The following is a 20,761-nucleotide window of genomic DNA, read 5'->3' on the forward strand; positions in this document are numbered from 1 at the left end:
TTATTTAATCAATAACAATATAATAATGATGATAATCTTTCACACACCTCCACCCTTTTATCTGTGCACTCCACCTGCTGCACCGTTTGAATGTATAACCATGCCAGGCCCAATACAATCATGCTCTGTTTTATCACAAGTATCTGCCGTTGTGTTCACGACTCTGTGTCTTTGCGTTGCTCCTCATGTGCATATATTTGTTTTTGGCCTCAGCGAGACCTTCTCCTTCATGTTGACTGGGGAGGACGGCAGCAGGAGGTTTGGGTACTGCAGGCGCCTGCTGGTAAGCCGCTGTTCATCTCCCTGTTCGCACCCCGCTGAGCCCCTGTTTGTTGTGACAGACGCTTTTATTTGAACACTCGGTGTAGTTTCCTGTGGCGCTGCTGATGTGACCGTGTGCTTTGTCCGAAAAGGAAAGAAATCGCTAAGAATAATAATGTCAAAAATAAAACATGAAAAACTAAACTGGGTGTGAAACGCTTGAAAAAATAGATGCGGACAAAGATTATCGCACTTACTGTTACAGCAGCTGAGCAGCGTGTGTGTGTGCCCAGTAAATACTTTAAATAGTGTTAGCAGAGCAACAAACACCCAAACTACACGGGTGAGATTTCAGTGGCTCCAAAATACAGTAATTGAATAAGTATATGTTTAATGAAATGTGTAGCTCTGTTGCATTTTAAATTGAATACACTTGGGAAGAAATATTGCCTTAAAAGATAGAACGCAGTCATAAAAAGCCCATGAAAATGTTGTAAAATATAATAATTGAAGATAAAAACCCAGTTAGGACTGACTCATTGAATTTAACAACAGTTTCTCGGGCGAGGCAAGACAAAAAGAAACCATGAAAAATCCAAACATTGTCATTCTGGAGCATTTCCTCTCCGTAATTAGGCTGGCGAATGCTTTGAAGTGTTTCGTTGAGCCTCCCATTTAGCTTGCGGGTGGAGAGCATGACTGTGTGGGATTCTGCTAATGTGCTGGCGATTTTTTTTGCCGTTTGCCTTTAAAAACAAAAGGAAAAAAAAGCGTGCACGCAGCATGCACGGTCTCAGACGCTTACCAGGAGCGTGTGTGCTGTTTAACAATCAGATTTCAGCATGATCCGCTTTGTTGATCTGAGATTGTTTTTGATGGAAGCAGGTTTTAATGACGGTTGACAGAGACAGATAGGGAGATGGGGAAGAGAGGTGAGCTGCTCTCCTCCAGTAACTTTGTTTCCTCCCCGCTGTCTGTCCAGCAGTTGGCAGCAGGCGAGCATTCCTGAGGACTTGAATCAAGCTCCACATAGTTGATTTAATCATCCATTTGGAAAGGCAGAGGAGAAACTAGAGGAGAAAATTGTATTCCTAATATGGACAAGTGGATTCGTCTGTGTGGCCTGTGTTCATTTGTGTCCGTGTTTTTAAGTGTCTGTGCCCCCGGTGTTTCTATTTGAGCGCACAGAGGACAGCAGATAGGATCAGACAGAGCAGATAAACCACCTATGTTTATCCGCATGAAAGACTTTCACCTCAGATGACAGATTGAGTCAAAGACTTCACATACAACATTTAAGCAACTTATCTTCACGTTATCATCCGTATAGTTTTATGGTCCCTTTATGTATTTGTAATTATATACAGTAGTGTTTGGAAGTCTTGAATCGCCCCTTGTTGGATTACTCTTCAATAACGTAGAGGTTCTTACTCAGGGGAGGCCAATCGTGACTGATTATGTTCAGTCGTGTGTTTTTCTATCCAGGTATGCAGTGTGTTTAGGATCATTGCTTGACAGATCAAAATCTGATGGTACTTTTCTGTACTTTTGTAATCAATTCCAGCAACACCGCTGGCTGAAGTGCAGCCCAAAACCATGACAGAGCCACGGCTGCTTTTTAAATTTAGTTATTTTTGGCGTTTTCTTTACTAGAATGAACTAAAGAAATGTGAACAAATGTTTTTGTGTTTTTGTGACAGGCTGCAAGTAACAAAATGTCTAAAGTCGATTCTTTGTTTTCTATGATGTGAGGACACAACACTGGTGCATCCCTTGAGTTTAGGTTCCTTGTTTATGCGTGAATGATTCATAGGTCAGTGTTAAGTGTCTTAACAAGCAAAAACAAATATTCCTGTGAAGATCATCAGGTACAAGGACTGGGCTCAAAACAGCCAAGAAACTCTCAAGAACTATTGCTCAAGACCACATTTAAAAAATGTGTTTCCTTGGAAGTAAAATATAAAGAAAAGAGGTGTCACTCCAGACTTTTGGACAGCACTGGGTATAGGGCTACCTTGCTAAGCCCTTTCTTCAAGTGCATTTATAGTTATCATTTTTTTAAGGATATCTCTGAATGGGTCTCTTCTGGTAAAGAGTTTATTCTTTTTTCTCTTGCAGCCGACTGGGAAAGGACCTCGCCTTCCTGAGGTGTACTGTGTCATCAGCAGGCTGGGCTGTTTTGACTTGTTCTCTACAGTGAGTTCAGTCTTGTCCTCTAGCCGCACACACAGTAAATGCACACACAACACACACACACACACACACACAAAAAGCCAAATTTCTGCATGCGGTGCTGTAGCTGTGGTTAACCTGTCTCACAGCTGAAGGAAATGACTTTCAGCAGACCTTGTGCCGAACGCCTGTTTGTCAGTAAGGCTTGTTTCAGCTTCTTTTCCTTTTTTTTGTAACCCTCTGATTTCCCAGAGTAATTGTTTCTCTTGCTTTTTTCTCACTGGTGCTAACGCAGAACAGAGCAGTCACTCTGTGTGACTCTTTCAGCCTTATCTGATTCCTTTATTATTTCAACCCAGACTGTTGAATGTTTTAAGGATATGGTGCATATAGATATAGTTGCCCAATGAGACTGCAGTAACTGAGTAAAAGTAGAATAACTTCCCCATATTGATGAAGTATTCACACACTATCAGTATGGGTGTGTGCCTTTAATTTGTACTGGTGTTTACTTACTAGAGCCAAACTTTAACTAGTTTTGGATCCTGTGATATTTAAGCACCCTTAGCAGATGCCCAAAGAGAGCAAGAGAATGCCTGCGATGTTTCAAATGTAAATTAGATTTATTAAAAAAAAGTTATCATGATAAAGAAGGAGGTCAGTGTTTGCTTTCAGAGGAAGCTGTATGTGTGTGAAGAGAGAGCAACAGGGTTGATATCATATGACCTCCAAAATGAGTGATTCCCCAATCAACTTTCCAGACAGGAGGCAGCTTGGACCAAAACAAGCAGACAGGCACACTGGGTGGAATTTTCCTCACACAAAAGCATGGAAATAGATGCCTTTGCTATTTTTCAAAACAGAAAATGAGAGCTAGACAACCATGAGCACTTAAAGCCACAGCAGTATGTTTCCATTAATTGTCAACATCCTCTTTTCAGATCCTGGATGAGGTAGAGAGACGGAGAGGCATCTCAGCAGCTCTGGTCTATCCCTTCATGAGGAGTCTGATGGAGTCCCCCTTTCCTGCTCCAGGGAAGATTATCAAAGTAAAAACCTTCCTTCCCGGTGCAGGAAATGAGGTCAGAGCTACAGGCACAGGCACAACAAAACACAACTGCTTTTTGTTTACAACCGTTAGCTCAGTACACTTTGGCAAAGTGCACTCAGTAAATCAGACTCACGCTTTCTGTGATCACTCAGGTGATTGAGTTGAGGCGGCCCACCGATTCCCGACTGGAGCACGTGGACTTTGAAAGTCTGTTCAAGTGTCTCAGCGTGCGGCAGGTGATTCGCGTCTTTGCCTCGCTGCTGCTGGAGCGGAGAGTCATCTTCGTGGCTGATAAACTCAGGTAAGTGTTAGAGTTAAAGAATTGGTCTGCAAAGTTGACCTGTGCAACCATATGTGCATACTTTATATTTGCATATACAAAAAATATCTCATTGGATAGGTAATTTTAGACATTTTGTTTCTTTCCCAGTAGAATTTGTTTCAAATTCTCCTGGAAATTTTTTAAAAACAACACCAAAATTTCAGACTTCAGCCTCAAGACTCAGACTTCATCCTTCATTTTCTATATAGATGCATCTCTCTAGTGTAGCGGTTAACACGTTTGCCTCACGCACACAAACATGATCCCTGGTTTGAGACCAGACACAAAGTTCTGATGAAAAATGAGGGAGCTGCTGCAAGACGTTTTACTTATACTGTGATTATATTGGCAACTGAAATGGGAACACACTTGTGTTCTTTCAGTGTGGGCTATAACAGGCATTTTCCCTCTGTGCCTTTACAAAAGGCTGTATATAAAAGAAAGAGTGCCTTAAACAAACAGCCGTCTGGGTACATTGAAATCTGTGGGAAAAGACAAGTCAGCTCCTGTGCTTCGTGACCTCAGCAAAAAGTGTTCCTGAGTTTATGGTCTAGTTTCAAATCTTTTTTTTATACTTATTTTCCCAGTTGTGTTAGATTTATTAAAGTGGCTCAAGATGGACATGTGCATGGAGGGATAGTGGATATATTGGAAAAAGGATGGAGCTGCCAGGCAGAAGGGAAAGAGGAACAATACAGAGGAGGTTCATGGATGTAATGAAGGAGGACATGCAGATGGTTGGTGTGACAGAGAGGGATGCTAGGGACAAATCATCCACTGTGGCGACCCCTAAAGGGGAGCAGCCGAAAGGAAAAAAAGTTTGGCTTAAGAGGCCCTGACAGACTGGTTTGGTTTTCCTTGCCTCCTTGCCATCTCAAATCAAAAAGTAGTTTAAGGATAGTTGGAAAGAAGCTTGCATTCCTGAGTGCAGCGCACAACAAGAGATCACTTACATCAGCCGCGTGACCACTCAGTAAGCTGTGAATCTATATTAAATTAAATTCTCAATTTGTTCCAATCTGTGCGATGACACATCACACTCACTCTGAAGAGGAACTTGCAGGATAAGTGCTGTTTAGTGTCCAATCTGTTGTATCTAGAAAATTTCAGGGCTGCCTTAGTCTCATGCGGCCTATTGGAATCCCTCTTCTAAACACAGAGACGCGTAATAGCAGGGTTATGCTGTGGATTTGCCAACTGAAGCCTGACAGATGCACGTGTAACAGTTTCACTCTGATGTCTGATGTTCGGTAAGTATAAGAAAAAGTCAAGCAGGAGTGGAGTTTTGATATCAGAGGTGTAACGGGTCGCTTTCAAAGGAGAGGTAAAATGTGAAGTCTCCAAGGACTCAGTGTCCTCTTCTTACACAAAAGAGAGGGGTACTTTAAGAGCATTGGAGTCAAGGGTGGAGTGGGAGGAGATTTGAGTGGAGAAGTAATCTCTTCATGTATCAGAGCCCAGTTTAAACAAACATCAGTGGGGGCAGTGACTACGAGGGGAAGGAATGCACTTCCTGTGTGTGCAACTCTGCCCTCTGTGATCTGTGGCTCAACTGTCACCATTTGACTTACGATGTCACATTCACTCCCTACGTACAAGTGACCTCGCGCTCTGCGTCCCCGGAGAAAATTTGTCTGAGCTGCTCATTAGCGGAGCTGATAGCATCGAGGAGTCATAGGGTGGGAATCACAAAGTGACTCGAGATAGAGTATTATTATGATATGTTAGCAAATAGCAGGCAATGTTGATAGATCTTTGTAATATCTAGCTCAAGTGATAAACAAAGCATACTGATGGTTTCCAGAGAATAGAGTCTTATACCTTCTGGTCTTATACCTTCTTCCTCAGACATTTCCAAACATCAAGTTTACATTTATAATTTTTGACAACTCTTAGATGGATTGTCATGAACTTTTGTGAAGCGGCTCTTGTCCCCTCAGGGTTATTTGAACTTTGGTGACCCCGTGTCTTTTTATTTACCACCATCTAAAGGTTAAATTTCCAGATTTCTTCTTGTTTTTCTTTTTGCACGTTTCTCACACTTACATGTTTCAGTTCATTAGACAAAGTTTAATATCAGTCAGCAATAACCAGATAAATACAAAATGCAGTTTTTAAATGATGATTGAATTTATTAATGGAAAAAAGCTATCCAAAACTACCTGGCCCTATATGTAAAAGTAATTACCCTACTAACTGGTTGCGCCACCTTTGGCAGCAAGAACTGCAGTCAAGCAATTGCAATAACTGGCAATGAGTTTTACACACTGTTGTGGAGAAATTTTGGCCCACTCTTTTTTTGCACAATTGTTGTAATTCAGCCACATTGGAGGGATTTTGAGCATGAACGGCTTGTTTAAGGTCATACCAAAGCATGTAAATCCTAATAAAGTCCGGGTTTTGGAGTTACCACTCCAAAACCTTTGTTGGTTTTGTTTTGAGTTTTTTTGGACCCTTTCAGAGGTGAACTTGCTGGTGTGTTTAGATTATTGTTCTGCATAAACTGAGTGTGCTTGAGCTTCAAGACACAAACTGATGGCCGGACATTCTGCTTCAGGATTTTCTGGTAGAGCGCAGAATTCATGGTTCCATTAATAATGGAAAGTCGTCCAGGTCCTGAAGCAGCAAAGCGGCTCCATCAAACTACCACCACCATGTTTGACTGTTGGTATGATCATCTTTTTATCAAGTGCTGTTGGTTTTACAGCAGATGTAATGCAACTCAAGATCATCGAGGATGATCCAGAGGATTTTTTTTTGAGACAAGTCTTTGTGTTCTTTTCGGTCAGCAGTGGTTTTCACCTGGGAACTCTCTCATAGATGCCATTTTTGTCCAGTCTCTTTCTTATTGTTGAATCATGAACTCTGACCTTAACTGAAGCAAGTGAGGCCTGCAGTTCTTTAGATGTTCCTCTGGTTCTTTTGTGACCTCCTGGATGACTCGTCAATGCGATCTTGGACTAACTTCAGTAGGACAGCCACTCCTGGGAAGGTGCATCTCTGTTCCAAGTTTTCTCCATTTGTGGATAATGGCTCTCACTGTGATTCGTTGGAAATCCCTTTTGTCTGATTTATTGCTTTTCGAGATCTTATAGCTGCCTAAAGGATCTCTCAGTTATCAAGCCTGGATAAGGCAAGTGAAATTTAACTCAAACAAGAATGCAAAAAACTAAGAAATCAGAAAGGGGGCAAAAACTTTTATGACACTGTACCTAATTATTAAAAACTCCGAAATATAAACTGAAGTATAATACCCACTTCAGATTTATTCCCAAATTTAAATAACTGAGAAGCAGAAGGTCAGTTAAAATGTAAAGAAAGGAGACATAAAACTTACACAAAACAAAAATAACATACACAACGTTTAATAAGGCAGCGTTCTCGACAGATACCTCTTAATGTTTGATCTGCTCAAACCAGTCCATGTTTAATGTCTATGGTTCTATGCATGTGTATATGCAGTGCTCCTGTCTTTTGATTTCATTTTAAAACATGATCTCTGTGCAGCTTTAATGACTCATGTGATAAAAGAGCTACACCCTCTCCGTCTCTGGCACATAATCCATAGCAGACCGTGATATATGTTTCTTTCCCCTCAAATGTATACCCAAGACACGAAGGAACCGGGAGGAAAAGCTATTTTAGGCAATAGCTGCGTTCAATCAAGTCTTGTAAAAATGAACCGAGAGCTTTGCTGCTATTTCCAGAAATTTTGCTCCTTCTACACAAAAGTCTGAAAAGACAAAGTCATTCACCCTCTGATGCCTGTAAAAACTTGTTGGATGTCTTATCACAGACACTCAGCATTAGCTGTGCTGCTCTGTAATTGCTTTACTCAAGTGACCTGCAGATGTTGAATGAATTTTGTCAGTCCTGCAGGCTTATGTAAACAGTCACTGTCAGCCCTCAGGGTAGAGCTGAGAACGGTTACCAAATTAAATGTCTGGATTTATTGTTAAACATAAGCAGAGAAATACTCCTGCTGTATATTAGATTACAGATATTAATAATATGGTAATATGATTCTGTGCAGCTGCGCATAAATATATTTAATTAAAATAACTAACAATGCATTTTTGTGCAAATGAAAAAATTACATTAAACCTGCAAGCTTTTAATGGCCAGTTTTTAGATACACCAGGCACAAATTTCTCTCCATGCACTAATAATAAACATGAGGGCAAATTCCAAATCGTACTTGTATCATTTTAATTTGATTTATCACTTTATACACTTATCAGTGTATGTCTGAAAGAGCTGCGTAAGAGTAATTGAGCGGGCAGCGAAGAAGAGAAAAGAATTTAATGAAATATGAGAAGTCTGGCTTTTAGAGGAAAGAGTGAAAAGAGGAGGGAACCGTGAAGGGAAACAAAACAATAGCTGAAAGCCTTTCTCACAGCCATGGTGAATTAATCAAGCTCACTTTTCTGTGGTGCAGCAGGCTGTTTGTGTTTCTGCATAGAGCCGTTCCTGTGTCCTCTTATAGTAAAACTACACGATTGAAAAAAAAAATTAAAAAATCACGTATGAGGCGTCGTGTTTTTGGTTTTGCACTAAATTGCCTGAAAGTGAACTGCAGCCGTGGAGCTCGCCAACATGTTTTGCAGCTGCAGATCTGCAATATTATGATCAATGTGGTGACTGTAGCGCTCAGACAGGTAGAATTATTGCTGTTGCTGTAGGCATTTTCAAATCAGCAGGTACTGCAGCGTGCTTGTTTCATTTAGTCCACGGTTGCTCTCAGACGCTTTCTCTGGCATGTTCTGCAGAGCTGGTACAAAGCCAAAACCACTTTTAGCAACTCATACGCTTTCCCATGTGGTATTCAACTCATCGACGCACTGTAACTATGTGAAATGTTTCAGTGGAGAAAGATGTGGCTATTACATGAGTCTGACCAGCTGATTTTTACATCAGTGAGCATATGTAACGGAAGACACCTGCACACTTCCATTTGCTCTCCAGACAGCCTTGATTAAACTCGGATGTTATTGTGGTTTTAATAAGAACATGTATGGAGTTTTCCATCAGGGGGCCATTTCTCAGTGTAAAATAGTTTGTGCTGTTTGACTGAGACCGTGGCTGGAGACCCTTGTGCACAGGAAGTGAGGGAAAACCATTTGCGGGGCTAAAGGAGCAAGCAGAGAACATTCTGCTAAAAGGATAAAAATACACCACTGGGAGCTTTCCCTTGCTATACAGTTCTGCATGTACTCTGTTGCGACTTTGTGTGACTTCTAGGTGTTATTAGGGGCTTTGAAGGAGGCCTAACACTGAGGAGTGGTTTTGTGGATCAGCTGGCAAGTGACAGCTGTGGTTTGGTCTTCTCTAGACCTGTCTGTGGAATTCGTCTTGCCAAACCGTCCTAAGACTGGTTGATACAACACAGAGCTGCAAAGCATGTGATGATACAGCCTTGCCTCTCTTTTTCTTGAATACTGAAGTTTATCCTACTCTTCTTCTGGGCTTCACATACTAAGCCTCCCGATCCCATGTTTCCTGGAGTATCTGGCAATTCATCGTCACACACATTAAACCAGGCCCAGCAGACCCATGAGAGCTAATATGTGAGGATTAGCTCCCAAACCTCAACACACAACAGCTCCGAACAGACGTCATCTCTGTTGAACTCTTGGGATCTTTTTTTTCTCTTCTTTTCTTGAGAGTGGCATCGTAAATTGAAACATAGATGTATTCCATCAAATTAAATGAGTCATATTAATTTCTGTGGTGTAGTTTTTATTAGTAAAAAGGTATAGACTCTGTGCACGAGAAAATGCTAACTTCCTGGTTTGAGACCGGATGTGGGGTTGTACATTTCCGGTAGCTTTACTTTGCGGTCAATCGCTACTGCGAAGATATACTCCAAAATCATGTCCAAAACTCGAAAACGGAAAGATCGCGTTAAGTTACAAAGAGCAGAAGGTGGAAACACTCACCACTGTTGTGTCATAAAAAATCTAATGATCAATTTTGACGTTTAAAGAGTTTAGATTGATCAATTGTTTACATCACTCAACACAAGCAGAACTGCATTACAGAATCAGAAGACACATCGTCCACATTCAGAAGCACATCTCTGTATAGTGACTGTTCTTATGATTTAAACAGGCAAATGTTCAGCATTCAAACTACAGGTGAAGAATAGTCAAACCAGATGTTTCTCGTTATGTCGATATCAGCTAGTGAAGTACACACCTACACAGCATGTTAACAAACCGTGAAAAAAAGCAAAAAATGAAAAATTGCTGAACGATTGCTGGTAAGGGTTTCTATACATTAGTATTTACGAAGGGTATGTTGTGACTTACCTTCAAAATTACAGCGGTCCCTCGCTATAACGCGGTTCACCTTTCACTTCGCTGTTTCGCGGATTTTTTTAGTGCAAGTTAGCATGCTTATTTTTTTTTTACATCACATTGTGTCCTGCGTCCTGATCGCTGCAGACGATCTCCTCCGTGACGTCTCTCCTGTACAGTACAGAATCGCTGCATCGATCGCTAGCAGTGTGACTCTGAGGTGCAGTACTGTATGTCCACGATGTCCACGAACCGTTTTGCACCGTCAAAAAATAAAATTGGCTACTTGATTTCACCTATCGCTGGTTATTTTTAGAACATAACACCCGCGATAAACGAGGGACCGCTATTTACAGATACTGAGAAATATAACATTTGAATCCCTTTTCTCTTTTGCTCTGAGGCGCGGGGGAAAAAATATCGACAAGTCGATGAACATCATTTACAGATATATTGGGTAAATATATCTGTAAGACATCTATAGAAATGTAAATCGCCGCTTGATTCATTCACTTGCTTAACTTGTTTTGGACCGTAAACAGGGCGCGAATAGGACACCGGAAACAAAGCTCCCCACAGGGGTTTCCGCACCGGAAGTAGCATATGCTAACGTGCACGTAGTCTATTAAACTATGGAAATTCATGTATATTTACATATGTTTACGTCAGCAAGTTTATTGACACACACTTTGTTGCTTTGGGTGTCATTAAATGGCAAAAACCGATTTTTTGTGCTCTTGTATCTACGTTAGGGTAACTCATTTAATTTCTAACATGTTCTCAATAATGCTAAATGCTAACCTATGCCTTCTTACTTTGTACATAGGCTGCATATAAAAGCTGGACATGCCTACTGTGATGTCACCCACGTGCTTTTGGACTTTAATAAAGGGTGGAAGTTATCAGCAAAGCAAGCTAGCAAGCATGGTTAGGCCTCAGTCACACAGGCCTAGAGACTGGGTAACCACCATATGGTAACGATCAGTCACGACAGAAAAAACAAGTGTGTCATGGTAAAATAGACCCCCTTTTACACAGGCCTACAGAGTGGTCGGTTTGCCTAGCAACCAGTGAAGTGTGTATTCTGTCACTGGTTGGTGAGTGGTTTCTGGGAATCGCAGAGAGGGCCATGGTACTTTAGTGAAAAACATCCTTGCAGTTACCTCGGTCACTAGCAGACTGCCCTTATTGCAGTTTGCATGGTAGATGCCAAATTGTCCGCAAACACTTGGAAACTATTTTCAAGCAAGAGTTAAACTGAATAGTGTTACGCAAACCAGAAACGGTTAGTGTCCTGAGGGTGGTCAAGGCAAATTGTTTGCAACCAAATCTACCACAAGGAGGTTTTTGGCACACCATGCTCTTTGTAACCAGTTTCACCTAGACTCAGCCAGGAGCCTCTAACAGTCACTCACTGTCCGAGGCCTTAGAAAGCTACATCTATAAACTTTAGAGATGCAATGCTAAGACACGGGTACTTGCTAGTTAGCGTTAACAGATAAATAAAATACTACAATTTTACTCCTCAAAACTGAAGCACTAAACTTCTTGAATGATCTGGAATGAACACATAGTAGTATTAGTCATGATATTTACTTCAAAATGGTCCAAAAGGCACCTGCAACACAAACACGGGCAAGAAGTCCAGTTCAGTGACTCAAATTTGTGAGCGAAGCCTAGCAGGAGTGCTAGAGCTATATCGTCAGAGTATGATTCAAATAGGCTGGACTGTTAACTTTAACAAAGTCCAAATGCAGTACAGTTGTTACGAAGGGGGAAACTATCCACAGAGACCAAAAATATTTTTGTGCAAAGCTGTAAAATTGCTTAAGAATGCAGTTTAGTTGGAAATTTTACCACAAGCGTCTGTGACGACTTGTCTCAAGTGGACACTCCAAGAACTGCAGTTTTTTCCACCTCCGACTTGGATTATTTGTCAGTTGCTTCATTTTGATTTGTAGGGTTAAATTTCCTAATTAGCACTAGAAAGTACAGAAAGTACATCTGAGACAGAAGTACTGCTAGTTTTATACTTCTGATGGTCACAAACCAAAGAATTTTAATTCATTCAGTGGTTTTGAAAAGATTTCCTCCTCTTCCTTATCTTCCTCCCCTCAACCCCAACCGGTCACAGCAGATGACTGAGGTTTTTTCCTGTTATAAGGGGTTTTTTCCTTCCCACTATTAACAAGTGGTTGCTCAAAGAGGGTTGTTTGTTTTCTCTCTATTACTGAAAGGTGTTACCTTGACATGACTTTCTGTGATTTGGTGCTACATAAATGAAATTGAATTCAGTGGAATTTCATATTTAGAATAAAGTGGCACTGACTGACTTTGTGGCAATGTTGATGTCATGGCTAAAAAAGACATATAAAGGCCTATAATCTTATCTGGTACCACCAATTTTGAGTGGCTAAAATCCAGCTTCTGTACTTATCTACACTGTACCAAGGAAAAAATATGGCTTTACTGTTTAACTCAAACTGTTTTATTTTTTACATTTTACTATTCTTTACCAACCAATGTATATGGAGGCCAGAAAGCATTTTTTTCTTCTTATTTTATGACCTGCGTATGCCTGAAGTTTTGGTCTAGATCAAACGGGAATGTCCCACTCGTTCTCCAGAGTTGAGTGGCAACCTCTGGTAGTGCGGAGTGTTTTCGTTGCAAGTTCATTTTCTCCCAGGAGTATGCGGTCGGGGAATGAGTGTAATTGATCCTTTTTGGTATCAGTGGTGTGCAGGGCTGTGTGTAGCCTGTGGCGAAGGTTTTCGGAGATCTGTGCCCCATCACTCCCTGTTGGAACTCGTCAAACCCAGGAGACGGGATCTGTTAGGAATTATCAAGCCCTCCTCAGGCAAATGGAAATCAGACTGGCCAAAGCAAAGCTGCAAGTGCTTCATGTTGTGAGTGAAATGTAAAAAAAAAAAGAAAAGAAAGGTTGAATGCTGAGGTTATTGTAGCCTTTGGGTTTCTCTGATGTAATTTTATTTTACCCTGTCTAGAAAACATTTTAATCTTGTCAATTTGACTCATGGGAAGTTCAGAAAAAAAAAATCTCTGGCAGACATGTAGCTGGAATGGATATTGTGGAAAAAAAAGCTGTGGGAGTTTGTCAGTTTTCTCTGTATATTGCTCAGTAAAGTTTCTCTGCGCTGAAACAGAAATAGGTCACATAAAAGGGAGGAATTTTTGTTTGCTGTACTGCTGTTGATGAAATGTATATATCTCAGATAACGTGCGTCATATACCATGTTTGATCACTGGTCTCGTTCTTGAGCTATACTGATTTAGTGGTTTGTGTGTGTGTGTGTGTGTGTGTGTGTGTGTGTGTGTGTGTGTGTGTGTGTGTGTGAGTGAGAGAGAGAGAGAGAGATTGGACCCACAGTTTATTTTCACTCTCTTTGTGTACATGGACTGGACAGTATGTAGAAGACTGAGGGGAGTCTGGAGGGGGGGCGGGGTCAGCCACTGTCAACAAGCGACGGATCGTGAGAAAGACGTGCTGCTATTTGTGAGCTTCATGTTATACCACAGCTGTCGAAGTTAAACCGAGTTGCTGCATTTTGTTATTGCGTCAACAAGACTCCAGCTTAACCATAGCAACATGTCAGAGTCACGCCACCCCTGCAGACAGAGTGGGGCAATCTCAAAATAATGCAGTTTGTGGGGTTACGGTTCCTCGTTGTGGTCTATAGTAAATGGTGTTAACTGTTGGCTCGAGAAGTGGAAGTGCAATAAATTAAGGCATTAATTTTTCCAGAAGCTGTGATAATAAGCTGTGATAACGTAAAAACTTTGGGGGGAAAGAAAAGAAAAACAAGTGTATTTGTGGAAGCTCAAGAACAGTCTGTTGGATCTGGCTGCACCTTAGAAGAGCTGCAGGAAGAACAAAGAGTCCGAATACTTAGCTGTACTGTTATGGCTCATTTAAAGGCAACAGTTTCAGGGAAAAGAGGATCAAATAGTCATTTAACTTGGAGAATTGGAGTGTAGTGATGGAAATACATCGGCTGTGCTCCAATAGTTTGGAATGTGGCCCCAGTTAGTGATTTAGTAGTAATGATTTTCCAAACATTGCATTTTAAAGAAGAATATAACGTTCAACTTAGCATGACCACAGCAGGTGGTGCTTTTTGAGTAAACGCTTGACTGCACAACCCTTTCAGCGTTTTATACTCCCTGTTTCAAGCTTGTCTGAATTAATCTGGTTAAACATGATTGATGTGTTTGCCTTCCTCTTTGTCTCCCATCATCAGCACCCTGTCCAGCTGCATGCATGCTGTGGTGGCACTCCTCTACCCCTTCTCCTGGCAACACACCTTCATCCCGGTGCTGCCAGGGTCCATGCTGGATATCGTCTGCTGTCCCACTCCGTTCCTGGTGGGGCTGCTCTCCAGCTCGATGCCTAAACTCAAAGAGCTGCCTGTAGAAGAGGTGAGTACATTGTATTTAGACCATGAATTTTTCAATTTTCATGTTGATGTCAGCGATGTGTAAATGTTGCTCCGTAGAGTCCTGAATGTAAGGGATTTGGATGACATGTTTGGATGACATGCTAAAACAGTACAGATTCACAGTAATTCCATTATGACCTGGCAACTGTGGCTGTTTCTCTTTCTGTCTCCCTTTTTATTATACTAGGGAACTAGCCAGGTGACGTCCAAATGATGAATTTACCCAGCCGGGGTAAATTAGTTGATCAGTAAAAATAATGGTTACAGGTTTTACACCAAGTCTTTCTACAAAACAGAATCTTGGTGAAGTGAAGTGTGGCAAGACTTTACTACACTGGTCTGTATCACACATGGCTCAATGTGGATGGACGGATGGCATCTGTGCTCTCCATCTGATTCTTTCTTTCGTATAAAATAAATATTTTGGCAGTAGAAGCCGCGTGAAATGAAATGGCCATTAGTTTGTTACAAAAGTGTTACTACACCCAGTTTTTTCCCAGCATTGGCTGCATTAATGTATCAAACTGAGAAGCGAACATGTTAATCAGAGTTAAGACCGACCCAATAACGAGTTGTTCGCGATACCAGAAACCTGTTTCTGTCACTCTTCCAGTTTGTGATTCATTCATTGCAACATTTGTCCAAAGTACGTTTACATCTAACATTGTGCTGTAGCATGTAGCTTTGACCATTTTATGCAGAATGGACTTTAAAGTTAAATAATTCATCAAAGAGTTCTCATGTGTGCTAATCAAATATTGATATTCTCCTTTTCTCTGTTTTAGGCTTTAATGGTCGACCTGGGAACTGACCGCTTCATTAGACAGGTTGGTCTATGCATTTAAAAAGAAAACCATTAGCATTAGCATGAGCAGTGACCACTGTGCCCCAAGTGGTAATGTAAAGATAATGGCAAATTTCCTTTAACACCCTACATGTTGTTCAGTCGTTTGCTCAAAAACGTTAATTGCCATTTCTTATTTCTGGAACAATATATTAATAAGTAAAAGCAGCTTTAATTGTGACTTAACTCAGAAAAATTTAATAATTATAATAAAAGTTCAAAACTCAGGATAGGAATGTAATGACTAGATGAAGTAATGAAGCACACAGAGGTAATCTGTCCCAAGAAAAAAGCCAATAATGCATAGGTGAACTACATCTGACAACAATGAGGGTGGGAAAAGAACAAAGGCAGGAAGTAAAAATATAGCCACATTAGGAAGAAAAAAAGCAACAAAATAACACAGGAAGTGACGGAAAGAGAGACATAGAACACACCTTCCTAGGCAAACAGGAAGACAGAGAGGAATGCAGGACAACAGTAAAGAAATAGAGGAAAAAAAACTAAGAGGAACCGCAGAGATCATTCCTGGGTATCCTGGTTTTCTGTGGCAACATGTAATTGTGGTGAAACATCTGTCACAGCAAAATGTCTCAATAATGTGCGTTACACAGCAGTAACTAACTAAAGTTAGCAGACAAGAGCTATCATGAGTAAGGGACAAAAACAAACAAACCAAAAAAAAACCTGACTGTAACAGGTCGAGTAGGAAGATCGAAACATTTCTTATTCCAAAAATTAGACAGTCATGCTCGTAAAAGGTTGCAGAGCATTGTCTCCACGCCACTGTTGTTCATCTGTAGTAACTGCAGCACTTTCAACTGTCTGTAGATGGATGACGAGGCATCGCTGTTGCCGCGGAAACTTCAAGCAGCTCTCGAGCAAGCGCTGGAGCAGAGGAATGACATCATCACTCAGGACTCTGACAGCGAGTCAGACGAAGGTGAATAAGCGACTGAACATCTCTCGGTAACGCGGCAGATGTTCTTCTTGTTAATTAGGGCGACAGGGAGCGCGGTCTACAGGTCTGTGAAACTGGCTGGGAAATGACGTCTTCTGTTCTGCTGACAGTGAGTCATGAAAGGCTCATCTTTGAGATGAGCTAATGCTGTTTCTGGTGGTAGTAGTGTACATTTCAAGCTGACTGGAGCATAAGTGCAGTTGTTTCTAATGTGTCAATGTCTCTATGTGTAGCTCCCATGTGCCCTCGCAGTCAGGATTCCCGGTTTTCACCCAGGAGGCCAGGTTTTGACTCCTGGTGTGGAAATGAGGCTTTTATCAAGGAATCATGAATGGCTTACCTGTAATGGGCTGTCACAACATGCTTTACGGCACAGAAACAAAGAGAATTTTGACATAATAAGGCCAAATCATTTGTGTTTTTTTAAGGCTACTTCAGACAGTCTTATCTCTGCTTTCCAAATTCCCCTCCAAGACCAACAGCTAACACTCTGTGTGGTTATGTTACATGTGCCAAGTGCCACTCATAACCAGTTCTCACTAGTCCAGAAAGCCAATACACTTGTGCAACCCGCAGTATAGCCTCATTGGACTGTAGGTGAAGGGAAAAATGAAACTACAACTACAACAATTAGCTTTCTTGTGCTAATATTAGTGGAAAGTAATAAAAAACAATAACAACATGAGTAATCAAGAAAAGAAGTAAGTAAAAAAATATTGACCTGTGGTAAACTAGCCTTGAATGACAGTTGTAGCTCTGGGTGCTCTGATGGGCAGGATTTCAGGTTTTTCCTGCAGTGTCATTGTGCTTCACTTGACATCTTCTGACATAGGATAAGCACAAAGCTGTCACATCATTATTGTTATGTCTCAATTTTGTCGTTAACATGACTGAGGTTTGGTCTTTATTCGACAACTTTACTTTGCAAGCACAGCAAAATTCTTGAACTTCAAGGTTTAACAAAAGCTGTGGGCATATTTTATCGATTAACGCCTTCGTTTTTATCCCCCGCAGAGTATAACTCGCTGAACAGCCTGGTGTCGGAGGCGTTCATCCGCTTCTTCCTGGAGACTATTGGACATTACTCCCTGTTTATCACTCAGAATGAGCGTGGGGAGCGCATTTTCCAAAGAGAGGCCTTCCGCAAATCAGTGGCATCGAAGAGCATTCGACGTTTCCTGGGTGTCTTCATGGAGTCTCAGATGTTTGCAGGGTTCATCCAAGACCGGGAGCTCAGAAAGACACGAGCTAAAGGTAGACTGCTGTTCTCTGAGTGTCAGCTGGGTCTATGAATGCTCTTTCTTCCTTAAAACATTTCATGAGAAAGCTGTTTGCTTTTCTTTGTGCATTTCCACCCCTGCATTCCAAGTGCTCTCTGTGCAGAAGAAAGCATTGCACTTACACTGACCTCTAGTGGCTGAAAGTTTTTCAACAGCATGCTTTCTCACTGAATCAAAGCAGCTCCCTGAAGTATTGATGTTTCATATTCTCGTTCTTTACCCTTCCTTTTCCTTTTTTTTTTTAAAGAAAAATCTCTGCTGTTGTGTTGACAGGTCTGTTTGAGCAGCGGGTAGATCAATATTTGGAGGAGCTGCCAGACACAGAGCAGAGTGGAGTCAACAAGTTCCTCAGAGGCCTTGGTGAGTTCAGAAGCAGACATATTTTAGGAGCTGGAAAGTTATAAACAGAAATATCAAATATTTATTCTGCATATGCTAATGTCATCTGAACAGGCAGAGCTACACAGCAGCTTTTACCAAACCTCTGCACAGTTTCACTCTCACTTTATTTTTTATTGTAAATATCTCACATGACATGAGCTAGCTGTGATAGGCTTCACCAATAAGAACTTAAACATGGATGTTTGCCAGAAATAAGATTTTTTTTTATACCGAATATTCGTGGCTTCGTTTTACACCGCTTAATAGATTCATGTATTTTATTTCCAGGAAGTAAAATGAAGTTTCTCCACAAAAAGAACTGAGGAGACGACCTGATCTTTCAAGTCTCTGCGTCAAGACGACTCCCATTTTCATCCTTTGTTTTGTTTTAAATGTTCTAAAAGCATGTACATATTATTTCACTGTAAGCTGTGATGCTCTTCAGCCTATGTTTATAGTATGAGATAGCAATAGCAGGACGGTACACAGCATGTGAGTCGTAGAGTAACCACTGATGTCTAGTCGTGCTTGTGAAGAGTGTTATCGGAGTTTGTGAGTGTATGTGACTTGAAATGGGTTGCAGGTGGGCGTAGATGTACAGATATGTTTTCCTTTTTGCATTATTTTGCGACAGTGTTTTTCTCTGTTTGACCTAAAGCTTATTCAAAAACTGTACATGCAATACAATGAAGAAGATGGTTTGAACTCTTCCTGGAGATTTTTACAGTCTTTTATTAAAAGTGATCATTAAAATTGTTTCAGTGCCCAAGTGTAAGCATTGAACTTAAACTTTATTCTATTTTTTATTCTTTAACCTTATTAAACTGTATTCGTTCATTATCAAAACAAGGCCCAAAGCAGTACAGACTTCCCAGTCAGACATAGACATATATTTCACATTTTGCCTGATGATGAAAACTCACCTCCTTTTATCGCTGACATCTCAATGACAGCCACTCCCAAAGCTGTGCATTAGGTTGGTAAGATCCCAAAAGGCGCAGTAGTCTAACACCGGCTACCACATGCTGCTGGTAACCTAATTACGTCTGTGCACATCACTCCGGTGGCTGTCGCTGCCACGCTGTTATTAGCTCTCCTAACTGAGCGGCTCGCTGTTGATTCCAGGTGCCATGGTGCTTTTCTCCTGCCAGTGTCTTTATCGCAGTTAAGAGTGACATTTGATGTGAAGTGGCCGTGCAGAGACTTTCGGATAAAGAGCTGGCCATGAAAGAATTTTTTTGCTTGAGCAAAAGTTGTGAAATCAAGTTATAATAACAGTGAACCTACAATTATGCTTTCAGAATGTAGTAAATACACACAAGTACTAGTATTTAATATTTTACTGTGGAATATTATCATTCATAGGTGTAATAACTGGGAGTTTTAAAATCCCCCAGTCAAACTGACATTACAGTTTCTTACCACTTTAAATTCCTGAGACCTGAGATTGTATTTTGATTTCTTCTAGTTATTTGTGATTAGAACCTGTGTTTACCATGTAAACCAAACTTCCTCTTTGAACAGGAAGTTTACGTAAAAAGAAAAAAGAAGAAGTATCTCCTCATATGAGGATATTGGTTTTCTTTTACAGCGTAGCACAATAAAGTCAAGGCTGCTTAACACAACATGCAACACTTAATAAACAGAATGAAACCCAAAATATCTTCATGTAACAACACGGTGTCAGGAAGTTAAATGTTGCAGCTGAATCCAACTCTTAGGTTGGTGGCTCTGTTATTTAAACATATTTTTATTTTTAAACATATTTTTCCTAATATTCATCTGAAATATGTCTAGGAAAAAAGTAAAAGGTGCAATAATTTCCTTTTAAATTGATTGAAGCTAAAGTGGCATAAAGACATACTCAAGAAAAGTATCTAATTTAAAAATTAAGTAAAAGTATAAGGTCCTAAAACCACCAACATACTGCTAAAATTATGGCTGTACTTTAACTTGCGGACACCAAGGATATGTGCTGCTACATTGCCCACAGCAGCAGGGCAAATGGGGTAAACTGGCCAAGTGGCTGCAATAAAACTGGTCCTGCAGATTATAGTATCAATAATTCAAGACCAGGAAAGGATGAGTGTGTAGAGTGATGCCTTAAATTGGGAATATACCTGCTACTTCTTTAAGCTGTTCTATTTGTGACCATTATGAACGACGGCTTCACTCGCTTGACTGATTTAAAAAAGAAATATTTGAATGTTTTCACTGCTTTAATAATAAAGTATTCCATATCTTTATTTTATTTTAACTAGATGACTTTTAAAGTCATACATGTTCCTGATGTTGATGTTTGATTTGAGTGTTGAGATTTTAAATGAACCATTCACATGTCCGCTGAATTTCTGTACATTTAGTCAGGCACTAAAGTCATCTATGATTTTCAGATGCTTGCTTGAATATAAAACGCTATCATGTTTTATAATGATAATGCACAACATTTTAAAAAAAACATAATTACAAAACGCTTCAGAGACCAAACACAATTAAACTATGAATTTCAGCTAATCTGAAATTTAACAGCTGAAATGATGCTGCAGTAATAACTCGGCGATAAAATGCGTAATATTTTATCACTGTTGCACTTTTTTTTTTTACTCAGAAATTGACACACGATTCCCGTTTTCAGAAAAATGTGGAGTTTTAAATTTTGGTCACGTTGTTGATTTGTTTGTAATTTTGTAATTACGTGTTTAAAATACATAATTTTGCATTTAAGTTTCGAAA

The 20,761-nt window shown here is 40.4% G+C and overlaps 1 protein-coding gene across 2 annotated transcripts in view; it reads left to right on the plus strand.

Annotated features, from left to right (window-relative positions):
* The window catches only part of dennd2b (DENN domain containing 2B), a 56,569-nt gene extending 37,747 nt beyond the window's left edge, over positions 1-18,822 (plus strand). For both annotated transcript variants that reach the window (XM_040012158.1, XM_040012157.1), the window contains exons 11-20: positions 214-283; positions 2,380-2,457; positions 3,375-3,515; positions 3,637-3,785; positions 14,365-14,542; positions 15,348-15,389; positions 16,238-16,349; positions 17,382-17,621; positions 17,921-18,007; positions 18,317-18,822. In XM_040012158.1, the coding sequence (XP_039868092.1) occupies positions 214-283; positions 2,380-2,457; positions 3,375-3,515; positions 3,637-3,785; positions 14,365-14,542; positions 15,348-15,389; positions 16,238-16,349; positions 17,382-17,621; positions 17,921-18,007; positions 18,317-18,351 (1,132 nt within the window). In that variant the 3' untranslated portion in view covers positions 18,352-18,822. The remainder of the gene's footprint in view (positions 1-213; positions 284-2,379; positions 2,458-3,374; positions 3,516-3,636; positions 3,786-14,364; positions 14,543-15,347; positions 15,390-16,237; positions 16,350-17,381; positions 17,622-17,920; positions 18,008-18,316) is intronic.
* The last annotated feature ends 1,939 nt before the right edge of the window (positions 18,823-20,761 follow it).

This window comes from Simochromis diagramma, unplaced genomic scaffold, assembly GCF_900408965.1.
Source record: "Simochromis diagramma unplaced genomic scaffold, fSimDia1.1 OVJJ01000603.1, whole genome shotgun sequence".
NCBI lineage: Eukaryota > Metazoa > Chordata > Actinopteri > Cichliformes > Cichlidae > Simochromis > Simochromis diagramma.